We start from the raw sequence: 17,189 nt of genomic DNA on the forward strand, positions 1-17,189 counted from the left end.
GTACTCTTTGAGTATCATTTACCACACCTGTGCCCCTCCCTCTCCAGAACTGAGGATCCCTGTTGATGGAAATGTGTATTATGCTATGAATGGCAGAGTGAACTACCATTTTATCCTCAGGGAAAGACCCGCCAGCAAGTGGTTCAAGGTTAAGCAAAAGGAGGTAAACACCCACCTTCTTCCTAGTGCCACTCCACCTCCTCCAAGGTGACAAGCACCTCAGCTTCTGGACGGATGTTGTAGAACACCCACAGAGCCAACTGACAGGCTGGGGTGGGGTTTAGTTGCTGGGCTTTGCTGATGTTGTCATACCCTGCAGTTCTTGGAGTCTCCTAAGAATACATCCAGGATCCCACCAGCCTTGAGCAGCACCTCTTCTGCAGCAGCCAGACCATTGCCCCAGGCCACCCAAAGCAAGGAGTACTGCAAGAGAAAAATCACCAGTAGCAGCTCCTCACTGCTTCACTCCAGTAAGCAGGTGGAAGATAGCCACTTTGTTCACAGAGCAGGGAGGAGACAAAGCGCATCCTGGTAAGCCCGACAGCAGGGCTGCCTTCTGGGTGTCCACACAGTGGAAGACAGGAGACACAGCCAACCCCGGGGCTGTGGTGGGAAATAAAGAAGAGAGAGGTCCATCTTAAGGGCTTGACCTGAGGAGGGAGAGCTTCAGCATGCCCAGCTCCAGCGGTGAGTGGGCCTGTGTATTGTGGGTTTTGCAGGCCAGAAGTGCTGTGGGCAGATGAAGTCAGAGAAATGTCCAGGGTGCAGGCTGCAGTGCCTAGAACTTGGTATTCTCAATGAGTGAGGTTGGAGCAGAGGAGGTGGCAGTGACTTGTCACATGTGTAGAAAAGATGTGTTGCTGGTGACAGAGAAGGGAACCTCCTTAGCATGACTAGGTGTGGGAATTTGGGGTCAGGATCACCTGGGGGGTCATGCCAAAGCTTCGGAATGTCAGCCTTTGCATGTATGTGAATAGGGAGCTAAAGGGGTTCTTGGCAGTATTTCTATGGATGTGCAGTAGACACCCTAATGCTGCAGGTGTCCAGCTGCAGAGGAGACATGTCCAGTGCCTGCCAGTGCTGAGTCAAGTACATCATTACAACCAGACCCGCACCGAGCTTCCAGAGGCCAGGGCCTCTCCAGGCTGTCATGAAGCACTCAAGTGCACACTCTTGTATCTGAGTCTGTTTTGTGTAGTGGCAGTCAGGACCAAAATTTTCAGTGTATCTGCCTCTTTCACCCAGAAAGGCAGTCTGCATCCCAGAGCACACGTGGCACGCAGGTCCCTGGCCCATTGCTCTCATCTCAGTGAGTTGAGAGTGTGTCTGTGCATAGGCAGTTTGGTCCTTTGACCTGAGTGGAATGTGGCTCCCCAGGGGGAGGGGGGATGGAAGGTACAGGCAGACATTTGTACCAGGATTGTTCTAGTAGCACATTGCAAAAACCCAGGGGGTATATGGAGGCCACACTCAGGTAGCAGGATAACAAGATTGTGCCCTTGTATATATAGCTGAGGTTGCTCCTGAATGTCCTTGACTGTTGTCCTTTGTGTAGCTCCTCCAAAATCAGTTCTCTGATGAAATTTCTCTCATCCTGATCCAGGTGACCTGCCAGGAGAAGATTACGGGCATCATCCACAGGGCCTTGACCACTATTTTCTCAAGAACAAGAATCCAGAAGACTTTGAGCTGCTCAAAATGGTCTCTCAGCATGAGAATAAGTGTGACAATCAGATAATTGGGAGAAATGATGCACAGTGGGCTCAAGATGACTCACAGCCAAGAGAAAGTGGGCCTTGGCCCCCAAAACAGCCAGTGTGGTGGACCTGGTGCAGGAAACCAACTGCAGTGATGCTGGAGTCAAATCTGCAGGTTCTCAAAGAGGCCCCAGGGGGCTGCTAGACCTTCCTAAATGTGTCCTGCGCTGAACCTGGGCAGGCATTGCAAAGCTAATATCCATGAGGGGCAAAGAAGAAGGGCTCAATCAATCAGGAGTTGGTTTATAGCTCACTGATAAGGATGCCTTCAAATGGGATCAGCACTGATGTGGACTGACGCAGCACATGTTAAAATCCATGGGCAGGACATGAGAAGTCCCGCCTAGTCACAGGAATGTCAGGATTGCAGCAACTGGGAAGAGGACTCAGTGAAGAGGAAGTCAAGGCCAGGGGATAGCGTGTTTGGGTTGTTTTTGGAGCAATTCCAAGTCCTCTGTGCCTGGGTGTCCATCTCCCAAAGATATCAGAATGGCCAGGTTATTATTTCTGCCAGCATCAAAGAAGGGCATCTGAAGATCATAGGCCACAATGCTGAGCTGTCCACAATGAAAGTGCTCTTTCCTTTCTTGTGAGCCAGACACTCCTAGCCTCCACCATCCCAGCCTGTCCACAATAGAACCCACTATCTTTAGGGCATTTATGGTCAGTTTTCCCATTTTCACACACCAAGTCGGTTCGCTTAGCTCTGTCTTATACATGAGGAAGACTGAGGTCCAGATAGTCCAAGGAGCTGGGCAAGGTAACAGTGGCTAGGAATCTCAGTGCTTGGGAGGCTGTGCAGGAGGACCAGAAGTTCAAAAGAGCCTCGGAAACTTAGTGCCTGCCAGTGCTGAGTCAAGTACCTCATTACAACCAGGCCCACACTGAGCTGCCAGAGGCGAGGACCTGGTTCAGGGGAGCCTGAATCAAAGTAAAAAGGCCTAGAAATGTGTCTTAATGCAGGGACTCTGGGTTCAATCTCTGGTTAAAAAAAAAAAAAAAAGCCAGTCAATAAGGAATTACAAAACTGAGAGTCTATGAAGGTGATTTCAGAAACAGACACTTTCAACCCAAGCATCAGTTGAGAGCAGGCTCCAGACCAGGGGAGGTTTGTGTGTAACAAACATCAAAAGGGAGGACTACCGGGGGCCTGGAACCCACTAGGTGTGATGGCATCTATGCCTTATGGCAGGAGGGTGGCAGTGATGCTGGCCCTCTCCTAGATCTTGGAAACCTTGTTTTCATTGGGGAAGCTTTTTGGAGGTGGAATCTATTTTAGCAATCCTGGTCCAGATGAGGTGCTGACTACCATGGGTAGAAGCCTATCCAGAATGCGGTGTCTGTTAGGAAGTCTTTCCTGACTGTGACAATGACAAAGAAAGGAAGTTACTTGTCAAGTCTTGGTTTCACTCCTGGCCATTGATTGAGAACTGATTTCATCTTGGGGTTCTGAAGAGAGGCTGCATCTGGGCAGAAGAGTGTGATAGATTTGAACTCCTCAGAGGACGCCCCACCATTGCCAGAGAAAGAAGGAGAAGGAGGAGGAGGAGAAAGAGGACACTCCTGAGTGGGGAGAGGATCAAAGATGAAGAGCAGGAGGAAGAAGAAGAAAAAGAAGGAGGCAAAACAGAAGGAAGGGTGGAGGGAGATACACAGAAGAGGAACAAGAAGAAACCATGTAAGAACAAGAAAAAGACCCAGAAAGAACTAAAAGATGATGCAGGACAGAAAGAAGATCCAGAAGTAGAACAAGAACCAGAATAAAAGTACCAAGCAGACAGCTCATGATGAGAAACAAGGGGGAGGAGAGCGAACCTATAGAGTTCTCAGGGCACCACCCTGCTGAAGTCCTCCATATCCATGCCCAACACACCTCTGATGGATACCACCTCCCCTCTGCGTATTCATCCACGAGTGGATTCATCCAGGGCAAGGGGATGAATTCACCTACCATCCAACACTTCCCTGAATGCCCATGTGTGAGCATGGCTGCCCTGGGGAGAAAGGCCTAAGCACAGGATCCTTTGGGGCCAATCCTGATGCAAAGCCTAGCAGTGTCTCTATGGCAGGTCCAACCTGCACTGAGAAGTTCTGGGGCCCCAGGTGCTGTTTCCATTGTCAGGTGCTCTTTTGGTTTAGATCCTGTGCATCATCTTCGTTCATGGAAGAATCATTGAGGGAGTCTTTGGTGGCACTGTAGCTGGATTGGAGGGCTCTCAAATCTGGTGCTGGCCTGCCCTGGCAGAGACTCTCGGGGGTTGGGGGTGTCTGTGGTATAATCCATGAGTGTCACCTACCAATCGCCTCCACCTCTCTCTGCAGAAGTAAAGGTCCCTGACCATGCAGTCATGTATCTGTCCATGAATCCCGGAATAAAGTATCATTTCATCCCGAGAAAACATCCCACCATCAAGAGGAAACAAGCAAGGGAAAGGAGGAAAACACCTACCTTATTCAAGCTGTACTTGTGCTGCCATTCCACATCCACCTAGGGAAATAAGAAGCCTCATCACCTGGACATATGTGCTAGAAGCCCATAGAGCCAACTGACAGGCTGGGCTAGCTTTCTGTTTCTGGGTTTGCTGATGTTGCTTCCCCCACATTCTCAGAATCAACCTGCAAGTCCTCCAGGCGGCTTTCCCACAAGCAGGTGGGAGATACCTGCTTAATTCGCGTCCACTTAGAGACACAAAGCCCAAAGACGTCCAAGACTGTCCTGGTAAGCCTGGGAGCAGGGGTGTCCCCTGGTGCTTACCCCTGGGCAGGAAACAAATACTAATCCAATACCATGAACTACTCATGAGCCCTCTTGAATTGGACCTTCTGGTTGGTCAGGAGGATAGATAGGAATAAAGGAGGCAGAGGTCAGTGTGAAGGACTTGACCTGAGATGAGGGAGAGCAGCAGCATGTCCACCACCAGGACTGAGGGAGTCTGTGTGTCGGGTGGCAGCGTGCAGTCCAGAAGTGCAGGGGCAGGTATTGGTGGCCGATTAAAACAGGATAGGACTTAGGGTTCAGATTCCCCTGTATGGGATGCTGGCGTCCATGGAGGAGGACAGCAGTATGAGGTTCTGCATGTTTTTTCAACAAGGAGCTGAGAGGGTCTCTCTGCAGAATCGATAAGGATGTGGAGTAAACACATGAAATGTCCAGGTAACCTGCAGGACAGGAGCCCTTTCCAATGACCACCCTTGCCGGATCAGGTGTCCTCCTACACCCCAGCCAGCACTGAGCCTCTGGAGGCCAGGAGCTCTCGTGGCTGTCTTTCAGCACTCCTGTGTGTGGTCATGTTCCTGGGTCTGTTTTGGCCCTGGCAATCCAGACCAAAGCCCTCTAGGTTTTGTGTCTGGGCCACCCCAAATGCCACCTGCATCCTCAGGCAGACCTGGGATCTTGGAGGCCACTGTCCCATTCCTCCCAACTTGTGAGGTGAGATGGCATCTGTGTACAGGGAGTGGGGTCCTTTCACTTCGAGTGGAGTGCGGCTCCACAAAGAGCAATGGCAGGTCCAGGAAGTCCTATGTACAAGGATTGGGCTAGTAGCCTATGGGAAGAGCGCAGGCGATGAGGAGGAGGCCAGCCTCAGGTGGTAGGGTCATGGATGGTGCCCTTGTATTTAGAGTGGAGGTACCACCAGAATGCCCATGTTCACTGTCCTTGAGTAGTCACTTCAAGGCCCATTTCCTGAAGGCCTGTCTCCCATGCTGCTCCAGGCGACCTGCCACGATAGGGCTCCTGTCGTCATCCGCAGGGCCCTCGAGCTACACTTGCTTACTCAGGAGAAGCCGGAGGATTATGAGTTGGGCCAAATCATCTCTAACCATTGGAGTAAGTGGGACAGTCAGATGGTCAGGAAGTGGACTCAGGTCAACTCATAGCACCAAAGAGTAGTCTCTGACTCTTGTACACTCAAAAGTGTGTGTGGGCTCTCGTGTACAAAGAATACTGAATTAGAGCTGGTGTAAAGTCTCTAGGTGTGACTCTAATGTGACTCCCTACCAGGTGTCCTCCCCTGGTCATGAACAGGCATCCAATGCTGACATCAGGAGTAGCAAGGAGGAAAGCCTCTTTCCAGAGAATGTAGGGCCCCACGGCTCTCTGATAGGAGTGGTTTAGAGGAACATGGGAATGCATGGGCTAAAGATGGAACTGGCACTTTTGTGGACTGAATCAGCAATATTGAAAGCCTTCTGTGTGACCAGAAAATGACTGCCTGGGCAGAGCATGGCCAGGATTCTAGCAAGCAGTAACAGGATGAAATTGGGAAGAGAGAACAGGCTGGGAGACAGGCTGAATCATCTGTGTTTGGACAAATTCCCTGGTTGTCTGTACCTGAGTCCACCTGCCCAGAAGTGATCACAATAGCCAGGTTAGGACCCCTAACTGAAGTCAGATGAGGGCTTCCTGAGCACATCGGCCACAAAGCTCATCTGTTAATAATGCCAGCGCTTTTTGGTTGGTTGGTTGGTTTTTGTGAGCCCAACATCCACAGCAGCCATGATTCCAGCCTATGTACACTGAAGACCACCATCCCTATGAGTTCTAGGATCAGTTTTCTCCCATCTTAACCTACTGTTAGGTCAGTAGAGTCTATGGAAGAGGAAGTCAGTCTGGGACCTTGGTAGTCTATGAAATTCATAGCAGAGATCCCCTCATCAACCCAGAAGGGATGGAGAACAGGCTCTAGGTTAGAGGAGGGCGACAGGAAACAGGTGTGCAGAGGAAGGAGAAGCGGGCTGTTGTATTCCCCCACTCGGGGTCATGGCACCACTGGACCATACACCATGTTGGAGGGAAGCAGTCCCTTTGCTGGTCTTTGGAACCATTGTTCTCAGTAGGGCAGCATTTGGAGAGTGGCCTCCATTCTCGGAAGCCTGGTCCACATGGAGGCGGGCTCCACCAACGCAGAAGCATGGCTCTAATGTGGTATCTGTTCTGGTCAGCCTGTCCTCCCTGTGGCCATACTTGAGGAAAATAACTCAGAAGAGGAATCCTAGGCCTTTTCTCTGGGTTTCCTAGCTTTCTCTTTGGTTGTGCACTGAGGCTGTCCATAAAGCTCTAGTGTGTGGCAGTGGAGACCTCCTCAGCCCTTGCCAAACAGGCATAGACTGGGAGAGAGAGAATGAGGCTGGCAGACAGGGAGAGAGAGAAAGACAGAGAGGAGAGGAGGACCTCTACTTGGAGGATGAGGATTCAGTGGAGCCAACAGGGACAAGGTACTATTGCCCAGGGCCCAACCCTGTTCAGGTCTTCCAACCATACCCAACCTTTCTTCCAGTCCCTCCCACCTCCCAGTAGTGTGTTCATCTTGAATGAGAATTTCATGATGACATCAGAGCACTCACCATCCAATGCTTCCCTCCAAACCCACCTATGAAGATGGCTCATGTGGGGTCTGAATCTTCAGCACAGGAGCCTTTTGTGGGAGATTTCAGATGCAAACCCTAGGGGTGTGCTTTGGAAGATGCAAGAGGACCTGGGATGTTCTGGAGTCCAAAGCCTTTAGAAGGAATAGACATTAGGTCTGTTGAAGTGCTCTGCCTACTTTTTCCTCAGGAAGGACTGTGGAGACTGTCTTTGTTGGTTTGGTGCTGAATTGGAGAGCTCCCAGGTCTGTGGCTCAGGTCGTTTCTGGCCGAGCTTCTCATATTTTGGGGTGTCCCATGTTGTACCTCTTGCATGCCAACTTCTTCCCATATGCTCCTCTCCTCCCAGAGCTGAACATTCCTCACCATTGCAATGTTTTTTATGCTATGAACCCTCACATTGAATACAACTTTGTGCTGAGGAAGAGGACCATCTCTAAGAAGAAGGATGAGTGGATCCAGCCCAAACCTACCCCTTATGATGCAAAAGAGGCTCAAGCTCTCCATAGGATCCTTCTAAGAACATTCTTCTGCTGTTTGGTTGGGCAGTGCTGAAGCATCCTATGATCATTTACATTTATTAATATTTGCTTCAAAATTTTGAAGTTGCCAATCTATAGTGTGGCATTCGATATTTGTTATATATTCCCTTTAGTAACATATTCATTACTATATCATATATTTGTTATTTAAACTAAGCACTTTTTAAAATATATTTTTTTGTTATCTGATCTACTTTGATGATTTGAGTGTATTAATTGTAGTAGTTGATTCCTAGAAGAAACATATAAGCCCAAAGGAAGAAATGTTTCATTTGATCACAAAGAAATTTTGTTTTTAGGAGTTTGACAGATGGTATTAAATGAGTTAATTTTTCAATGGGAGCAATGAAATATCAGGCATCATGACACAAACACAAAGAAAGACACACAAACAAATCTGAAAGACTTCTCCAAAGTGCACACACACACACTTGTTGAAGGATAGATAGAGAGTTTGAGTTGGTCTATGCTGAAATACTTTGGAGAAGTCCTTCAGATTTCTCCAATTTTGGAGTATTTTCAATTTCATAAGGTATCTTGTGGATGAAACCTAAGTCTAAAGAGACATGCCTGTGTGCTTCACATGCAACTTTATACATTATCTGAAGGTAATTTCATGCAATATTTTTAGTGAAGCTGATTTTGACTGTGAACCATCCCCAGAGGTCCGGTGTGGAATTTTCTACTTGTAGCATCACAATGGGGTTCCACTGTTTTGATTTTGGAATATTTCCAATTTTAATTGTTCAGATTTTAATGATATATAACATATATAGTGTATATGTTATGTATTATATATATAGTATATAATATATATATATATATATATATATATATATATATATATATATATATATAATTTACAGATAATGAATTTTATACATCTAGGAATCTGTAGGCCCATAGAAAATGTTTGGATGCCTACTGCTGCCTGGACTGGTCTGCAGGATCCTGTAACATTTGAGCATGTGTGAGGGCTGCATAGGGCTTGCAAAAAATCCTGCATCAAACTGAGCTCCTAGAAATCTCCACCACAGCATAAGGGCCAATGAGAAGTACACTTCCGCTCAGAAGCTGGGAAGCTACCTTATGAAGGTGATCATAGGTGTGGGGCCCTCTTGCTAGGACACTTTTTCTATTGGGCCAAAACTGTGCTCTGAATGTGTTTGCTGAGAAGGGTTTGACATTTCAGAACTGAAATAGTTTGTGAAAGCTGCTTCCATTTGCAGGAACAAAGCGTGTTCTCAGTGAGTACTCTGGGACTGTCCCTGGTTGAATTAGAGTGTGTCAGAAACACTTGTAATGATTGGCATTCACGGTTTCACATTGAAGCATCTGTGCCATCTGTAAACCACAGTTTGTTGCCTGTAGGGCCAGCATTTCAATGAGTTTTCTGAAAAAGGTATGACTTACGGATTTCAATGGAACTTTAGAGAATAGATCTTCTGAGCATTCCCCTTGCCTCCCTATATTTGGTGATGTAAGGTACAAGGGCTCTCTTGGTAGCACACATTGGGATGGAATGTGCTTACTGAAAACAGCTAGGTAATGGAGAATTGAAACCACTTCTGCAAAGCAGTTCAACTTGCAGGACTAACTTAGTTGTAAGTGAGCACATGGTGCTTTTTCTGGTTGACTAGAATGAAGCAGAACCGCTTCTTAGAGGTGACAAGCACGCTTTCACATTGAAGCATCTGTGCCAAAAAACAAACAAAAACCAGTTAATTCATGTGGGTACCTGCAACTCAAATGTATGTTGTCAACTAGTTTGACAAATGGATGTCAATAAGACTTTGGAGAACTGATCTTCTCGGCTGGTCCTCTTTCCTCCTGCAAGTTGGTGATGATAGATACAAGAGATCTCTTTCTGGCACACTTTGTGTTTCATGCCTGAACTGTGCTCTGAATGTGCTTGGTGAGAACAGCTTAGAAGTGCAGAAGTGAAGCTGTTTGTGGAAGCAGCTTTAAGTAGCACAAACTAACTTGCTCCCAGTGAGCACGTGGGGATTTTTCCCTGGCTGAAACACTGAAAATGAGAACTGCTTCTCAGATCTGATAGGCATGTTTGCATTTGGAAATGTCTTTGCCATCAGTCATCTAGAGTTCCTTGCATGCAGAAACCTGCATTTCAAGTGAGTTTTCAGAAAGGTCTGATGAATGGGTTTCCAAGAAATTTGGTTGAATTGATCTTGCCTTCTCAAAATTGGTGATCCTAGGTGCAAGGAATCTCTTGTAAGCCAACATTGTATTTTGGGCCTGACCTCGGCTCTGACTGAGCTTGCTGAGAATATTTTGGGGGTGCATAAGTGAAGTAGTCTCTCAGCAGCTTCAACATTCAGGAACTTACCTTGTTCTCAGTGAGTACATTGGGGTTTGTCGCTGCTTAAATTAACATGAAGAACAACTGCTTCTCAGAGGTGGCAGTTTCCCTTTGAAGCATCAGTACAATTGGTCAATGCGAGTTCAATGCAGGCAGGCACTTGCATTTCAAGTGAATTTTGTGACAAAAGATTGAGCAATGGATTTCAATCAGCCTTGGGGAACTGATCTTTCCAGAAGGCTCACATTTTTTTCCTCAAAGTTGTTAAACCCTAGGTATAGGGCTCTCTTGCTAGCATCCTTTGTATATGGGCTGAAACTGTGCTCTGAATGTAATTCCTGAAAATATTTTGGAAGTGCAGCACTGAATAATTTTGCAAGCAGTTTTAATATTAGGAAATAACTTTCTTCTCAGTGTGCACATTAAGCTTTGTACCTGGCTGAACTAGCATTAAATCAAAATGCTTCTGGGAGCTCTGGGCACTGTTTCAATTTGAAACAACTGTGCCATTGTTAAATTTTTTGCTGTCAGGCACCTGCAGTTTCAAGGAGTTGCCAGCAAAGATTGAGTAAGGGAATACAAGGATACTTTGTGCAATTCATCTTCTCAGCAAGACCACCTTCCTAATCAATCAACCAATGTTGGTGATGCTAGACAAGAGTGGACTTTTGCAATGATACTTTGTAATGTCTTTCAGGAAATGTGTTCTGAATGTGCATCCTGAGATCCATTTGTAAGGGGAAAACAGAAAAAGTTTGTGCAAGAAGCATCAAAGTAGCTTTGTTCTCAGTGAACACATGGGGGGTTTCCCTGGTTGAACTTGCAAGAAGCAGAACCTCTTGTCAGAGCTGATGGCACAGTTTCACTTGGAACCATCTACACACTCAGTAAAGCATAGGTCATTGCAGACAGGCTCATGCAATTTCAAGATAGTTTTCAGAATCTGTTTGAGGAATGGATTCCAAAGAATCTTTAAGGAATTGACCCACCCAGCAGTCCCATGGCTTCCTATCTGAGCAAGTGCTCCGAGTTACAAGGGCTTTCCTGCTAGCACACTTTGGATATTGAGCCTGAACTGTTCTCTGAATGTGCTCAATGAGAAGAGTGTGAAGTGCAGAAGAGAAGCAGGGTGTGCAAACAGCTTCAATTGCAGGATGTAAAAGTGTTCCTAGAGAGCACATTGAGATTTGTGAACTAATTTTTTTTTGTTGAGATTCTGAACTAATCAGAATTGGAACCCCTTCTGAGATCCAGCAGTCACTGGCTTTACTTAGAAGTTTCTGTGTCTTATATAAAGCAGAGTTTGTTGCTCGTGGGCACCTTCATTTCCAATGAGTTTTCAGAAAAATTTGAGAAGAGGATTTCAATGAAACTGGGCAACTGATCTTGTCAGCCGTCCAACTTTCCACGTGAATATTGGTGATGTTAGGTCCAAGGGCTCTCTGGGTAGCACAGTTTGTACTTTGGGTGTAAAGTGTTGTCTGAAGTTGCTGGCTGAGAAAAGCTTGGAAGTGTGCAGAATGGAAGCATTTTGTGCAGGCAGCTTCCAATTGAAGGAAGGGTCTTTGTTTCTGGTTGAAGCTTCATGAAGCAGTACCGCTTCTCAGAACCAGCACTCTCTGTTTCTCTTTAGCCTCTGTTACATTGGAAATGCAGGTTCCCTGCATGAAGGCACCTGCGTTTCCAGTTAAGTTTTCTGAATGAGTGGGAACCATTCATTTCCACACTGTATGTGTCTTTGGCACGGTTGAGTGGTTCCCTCAATATTTACTATGTGGTCCTTCACAAAAAGTTTGATGATTCCCGATTTGTATATAGTCCTAAGGTTGATTGAAAGGATAGCTATAGACTCTGAAAAAGAAGTTAGGAGAGGATTTTAAGCAATGGTAGCATTAGTGGAATTAGCCTAGAATTTCTTAAGACGACTCCTTTGAAAGAGGAAAGCCTGCACATAAATGATCTATTTCGGGGCTTTTGTTATAAAGTAAATCAGCTTGGATGGATCTCAAGGGAATTATGCTAAGTGAACAAGCCCATTCCAAAAAGTTATGTGCCATATGTTTCCACTCAAATAACATCCTTGAGATGACAAATGTTATGTAAATGGAGAACTGATTCGTGGTTGGTTGGTAGTAGGAACTGGGTAAGGAAGGAGGACACTGTAACTATAAAAGGCCAACATGAGGAAGCTCTGTAAAATGGAACTTTCTGGGTCTTGACTGTGGTGGTGATTACATGACTCTTCACATGTCCTGTAACTAAACACACACAAGCACGCACACACGAATTTCTGTAAAACTGGTGAAATCAGACTAAGATTGGTGGATCATGTCAATGTTAATTTCCTGGATATGTGATTGTATATAGTATTATAAGATGCTAGCATTGCAGGAAGCTGGGTACAAGGGATATCTTTGTATTATGTCTTACAATTGCCTGTGAATCCACAATTACTTAAAAAAAATCTGAGTAAGATATATATGAGAAAGAAAACCAATCCCATTGCTGTAGACTCATAATTCTTTGTGAATCAAGTCTCTGTAAAATGCAACAAATATGGAAGATCATAAGTAGGATTCATCTTATGCAGATGCCATTCCATAGGTGACTCCTCTGGTAGGGACTGGACTCTCTGGAGTTGGGATTCACTCAGTTGTCCTTTCCAGCAGGCATCATGTCAGGTTCTCTTAATGTAGGCACAGTGCCTATTGAAAGGACTTTATTGATTCTTTTCAACATTCATACAATCCCAACTTAACTGCACAATATGAAATGAAAATGGGCTCGGCCCCCAGCCAGGCCAAAATGTGAGTTCTGAATTTGCCACTAGTAAGAAGTGGGACCTCAATTTCCTCAAATGTTAAATGGAAACACATAATACCTATTGCCAAGTCGGACATGGCCGTGAAATGAGACCCTGCCTTTCTGAGGCACTCAATAAGCATGAACTCCTATCACTGCCAGCATCCCAGGTTGGAATGCATTCCCTGCTTGGAGTCTGAGTTCAGATTCAGGTGGAGATGTCTGCTTTTTTAGAAATGCTACTGCAGCAGCAGCTCCACATCAGTCCCAGGAACTCACCACAGAGCCCACATTCCAGTCCTGAGCCTTGGTAGATGAAGGCAGCTCAGAGAAGTTTATAGGGACTTCAGGTTCCTTTCTCCCCTGGAGGCACAGCCCTCACACACCCAAATGCGTGCTCAGAAGATTGAGCCTGCTGTGGGTGTACAGGAAAAGGGACACAGCTCCATACTTGAGCTCAAAAACTGAGATCCTGGTTGACACCGTAGGGACAAGTATCAGGAGGAAAGTAAGAGATGAGAACTTGACTTTTTCATAGGAACCAGTACTGACCTTGACACCTCCCCAGGCCTGATGGGAGAGGAACTCCACTGGGCTAGGGGTGCCTGTCTGCGCTGGAGATCGAAGCAGGAAGTCCAATTCTGCTGCACTGATTTCCTGGTTCATGAGGAGGATCTGCAAAGGAGGGAACATGACACCATATTTCTTTAGCTTGTGGTGGCCTCAGGTTCAGGGGATCTTAGGGATTGTCACTCAGTGTAATTATTGCTGCCTCTAACACTAGAGCTTGCCCATCAATTTTGGTTATTTAGAGAGGATGGAGAGGAAGAAAGTGTATATTTATGCAAATTACTCCTATGTGCATCTGTTTTCAACCCCAATATCACAGTGACTTAAATATACCCAGTGGATGACTATGTATCTTGGTTAGCAGGCATTTATTATGTATCAATCATAAATGCCACGGAGTATGTGCCTGAAATTTAATTGAGCAGATGACACATACAAATGACATGATTTGAGGAAAGTGCCAAAGTGACATATGAACACACGCAAAATAGAAACACACATATGAATCAACAATGTGAATTTATGCAAAATAGAAGCACATATGTGAATTAAAAATAGGAGAGAGGTTCCTGAACAAGGGAGTGGCCAGCAAGCCAGAGGAAGGAAGGGTTTAAATTGACTAAATTTTCTATAAGTCGTCCCCCACACCCCCAGCCCCAGCCTCCGCCCCCAGTACTGGGGAATACACCAAGGGGCCTTGTATTTACCAGGCTAGCATTCTATCACTGAGCCACATCCTAAGTCAGTTTGAATTAGGTCTTGAAAAGCTGAGAGATGGGAATATTGAACAGGAAGGTAGGACTTTCAGATGGGGGGGGGGGCGGAATGAAAAATGCAGAGGCTTGGAAGGGAATTACAACAGAGTGTGCAGGAGGGGAAAAGCTTTTGGCTTGGTTAGAGACATGATTTTCAGTGAGAGGTAGAACCCCTGTATTTTCAAAGTCCAAGCTATCATTTAGGCTGGCTTGGGAATTACAGAACATGAGAGGACTAAGAGATGCTCACATCTATGAGCTTGACTTTGGAACGTGGAGTCAACACAAAAATGATACAATATCTGATTTTGGAACTGGAAGTGGCCTTTGAGATAGTCTAGTCTGTGCTACCAAGGTATATATTGAAAAAAAAAATTCCCAATTCTAAATAATTAGGGGGATCAGTGAAAGGAAGTAAATTTTTATGACTTTTTGATGTTGAAATTAAATGGAAGACCAGGGTTTCTCGTTCAAGATGCAGCAATATTAGAAGTCTCCAATTTTCCCAGGCCTTTAAGAACCAAAGCTGTTGAAAATTTTCTAAGGCCATGGTTGCTACCATGTCTTGTGTGATTTCTTAACCCGGGAGAAGGTTAGGTCAGTAAACTTATTATCTAGATAAATATTGATGGAACAAAACTTCTGATGGCATTGGAAAATCTTCTAGTTTTCAGTATGGCCCTCTAGTTCCATCTTCGGTGCCAGTTTTGATTGACTGGTAGTGGCTGCTGGAGGGATATTTTTAGAAGAATCAGAGCTCATCCAGGATCAGCAAGAAAATGTACCATGATTGATTCAGCGTATCTGTCATGAGGGGGACAATGTGGGGGCAGCATGCATGTATCCTATCAGAACTTCTTTGGGAAGAGATGTTACAAGAAGAAAGTTTCAGGGCTGTGGCATGACTCAGACAGTGGTGGAGCACTAATTTAGGCCCTGGGTTTTATCTCCAGCTAGTGGGAGGCAAAAAAAAAAAAAAGAAAATTTTTTAAGACCTGATGACTGGGCACTAAAAATGACCTATCTTTTAGAAATTATTATTTTTTTTTTTGTTTTACTTTTACCTGAAAGGTGAGTTGGGCAAGGTAGGTCAACTTATCGCACTCGAAGAGTCCGCGGGTCGTATACTGGTACACAGAAAAGGTTATGTTGTCTATTAGATTGGTGACCCGTTCCTTGAGGCTGTCACCAGGAGCGGCCTTCTCTACAGCCTTCTGAAAGACGATGCAGAAGGCCTGAGGACAGAAGGGTAGCATCTTGGTGACTTACGTGAACCTCCTTTTATTATATGAGGGGTCAATTTTTCCAGCCCACCCAATGAAAACTTATCCCAGTATATCTGGGGAAGACAAGAAGAGACAATGGTAACAAGAGAAGATGCTTTAGCTCTTAGTTTGCTCAGATGAACAATTAGATCGCTACGGGGCTGCCACTGTTTGAATGTAGTTTGTGCCCTATGAAAGTCATATTGGATTTTTAATCCCTAGTGTGAGTTATTAGGAGAGTGGAAGCTTAATTTGACTATGGAATTAAGAGAAAGGGAATTTGGGAGGAAGGTAAAACTGGATAAGATCATCAGGGTGGAACTCCTAACGTTGAATAGAGATTTTTTCTTGTGGGTGGGGGGGGGAGGGTAGTACCAGCGATTGAACTCAGGGGTACTCAGCCACTGAGTCACATCCCCAATCCGTAATTCTGTAATTTATTTAGAGACAGGGTCTCAGTTGTTAATGCCTCGCTTTTGCTGAGGTTGGCTTTGAACTCGTGATCCTCCTGTCTCAGCCTCCTCAGATGCTGGGATTACAGGAGTGTGCCACCGCACCCCCTAGTGGTGGATTTATAAGGAGAGAGACCAGGAAACACACATGCCTTGTCCCACTTCAATAAGGACGCTGCCAGCAATAAGGCCATCACCAGATGTGGCCTCTTGACCTTGGACCAAGAACTGTGAACAGAAATAAAACTCTTTTCTTTATAACTTTATAACTTCCCCAATCTGTGATGCTATTGTTCTTTTAGTAAAAGAAAAGGATCAAATACAAGGACACACAGAGAAGAGCCCAAGGCTTTGATCAGTGAAGAACAAACATCCAGTAGTCAATATACTTTAAATTCAGTAAGTTTTTGTTGGATAACTACCTGAATAGAAAGTAGACACAGCTGGGATTAATGATGCTCTACAGCATGGGATAAAATTCTTGGGGGCAGAAACAATCCTCTGTTACAACTTTGTTGAACTGACCCTTGCACATAGCAGGCAGTGAGAATATTTTTAGTTAATGATTTTTCCTTTGATAATGATCAGAGTCTTAGATATTATTTGTTCTTTTCCTATTAATTTTGCAGTCATTTGAAAAGTCCTTGAAAAGTGTCCTTTTTCCCTTATGAACCCTTCTGCAATGGTGGGAGTACAGCCAGCTTTGGGTTCTTCTTTAGAACTATATATTATGGGTATGATGAGCAGTAAAAAAAATCACATAAGTTAATTTTCTCTTGTTTTAAACTTAAATAATGACTCCTCGTAAAAGTGAATATTTGAAATGCTACCCTTCAAGTGTGACATGAATAGAACAAATCCTTAAAGAAAATAAAAGCCAAGATACAATCGGACCTTTTAGATTCTTGGTTCTGCAGATTTCTAGTTTCTTCTCTATTTTCCTTTTGTGGTTTTAAGAAGAAGAAAAAAGAAGAAAAAAATCTAAAGTCTTTTTGAGACCAAGTATTTGAACCTAGATGGAAACCACATAAGATTTGAGTCTTAGTAGTTCTTCATTTGCAAAATAGGAAAAAAATGTGAATTTCTCTCTCCATTCACAGATCCACATTTCTTCTTGTTAACAAAGCCCTTGGAGTCTTCATCTCAGCAAAATCTTCAAACCAATCCATTGTGATGTTTGCCTTCACTTGGTAGATTTTAGGTGAAATATTAGTTGACTATGAGCTGATGAAGCCATAGCTCTCTAGAACCACACAGAGCAATTTGAGAAGCTTCCATGTGCAGAATAGGTCCATGGAGATGGATGGGTACTTTTCCAGGTGGTTGCTATAGCTTTCTTCTAAGGCTCTATCAAAATAA

At 44.9% G+C, this 17,189-nt stretch overlaps 1 protein-coding gene across 1 annotated transcript in view; it reads right to left on the minus strand.

Moving 5' to 3' along the window:
- Positions 1 to 9,264: 9,264 nt before the first annotated feature.
- Positions 9,265 to 17,189, minus strand: part of LOC143637868 (dynein axonemal heavy chain 9-like) — a 76,076-nt gene continuing 68,151 nt past the window's right edge. Inside the window, exons 15-17 of the mRNA XM_077105174.1 lie at positions 15,178 to 15,348; positions 13,341 to 13,463; positions 9,265 to 9,360 (exon numbers count right to left, since the gene is read on the minus strand). Coding sequence (XP_076961289.1) covers positions 9,265 to 9,360; positions 13,341 to 13,463; positions 15,178 to 15,348 — 390 coding nt within the window. The remainder of the gene's footprint in view (positions 9,361 to 13,340; positions 13,464 to 15,177; positions 15,349 to 17,189) is intronic.

This window comes from Callospermophilus lateralis, chromosome 14 (genome assembly GCF_048772815.1).
Source record: "Callospermophilus lateralis isolate mCalLat2 chromosome 14, mCalLat2.hap1, whole genome shotgun sequence".
Classification (NCBI taxonomy): domain Eukaryota; kingdom Metazoa; phylum Chordata; class Mammalia; order Rodentia; family Sciuridae; genus Callospermophilus; species Callospermophilus lateralis.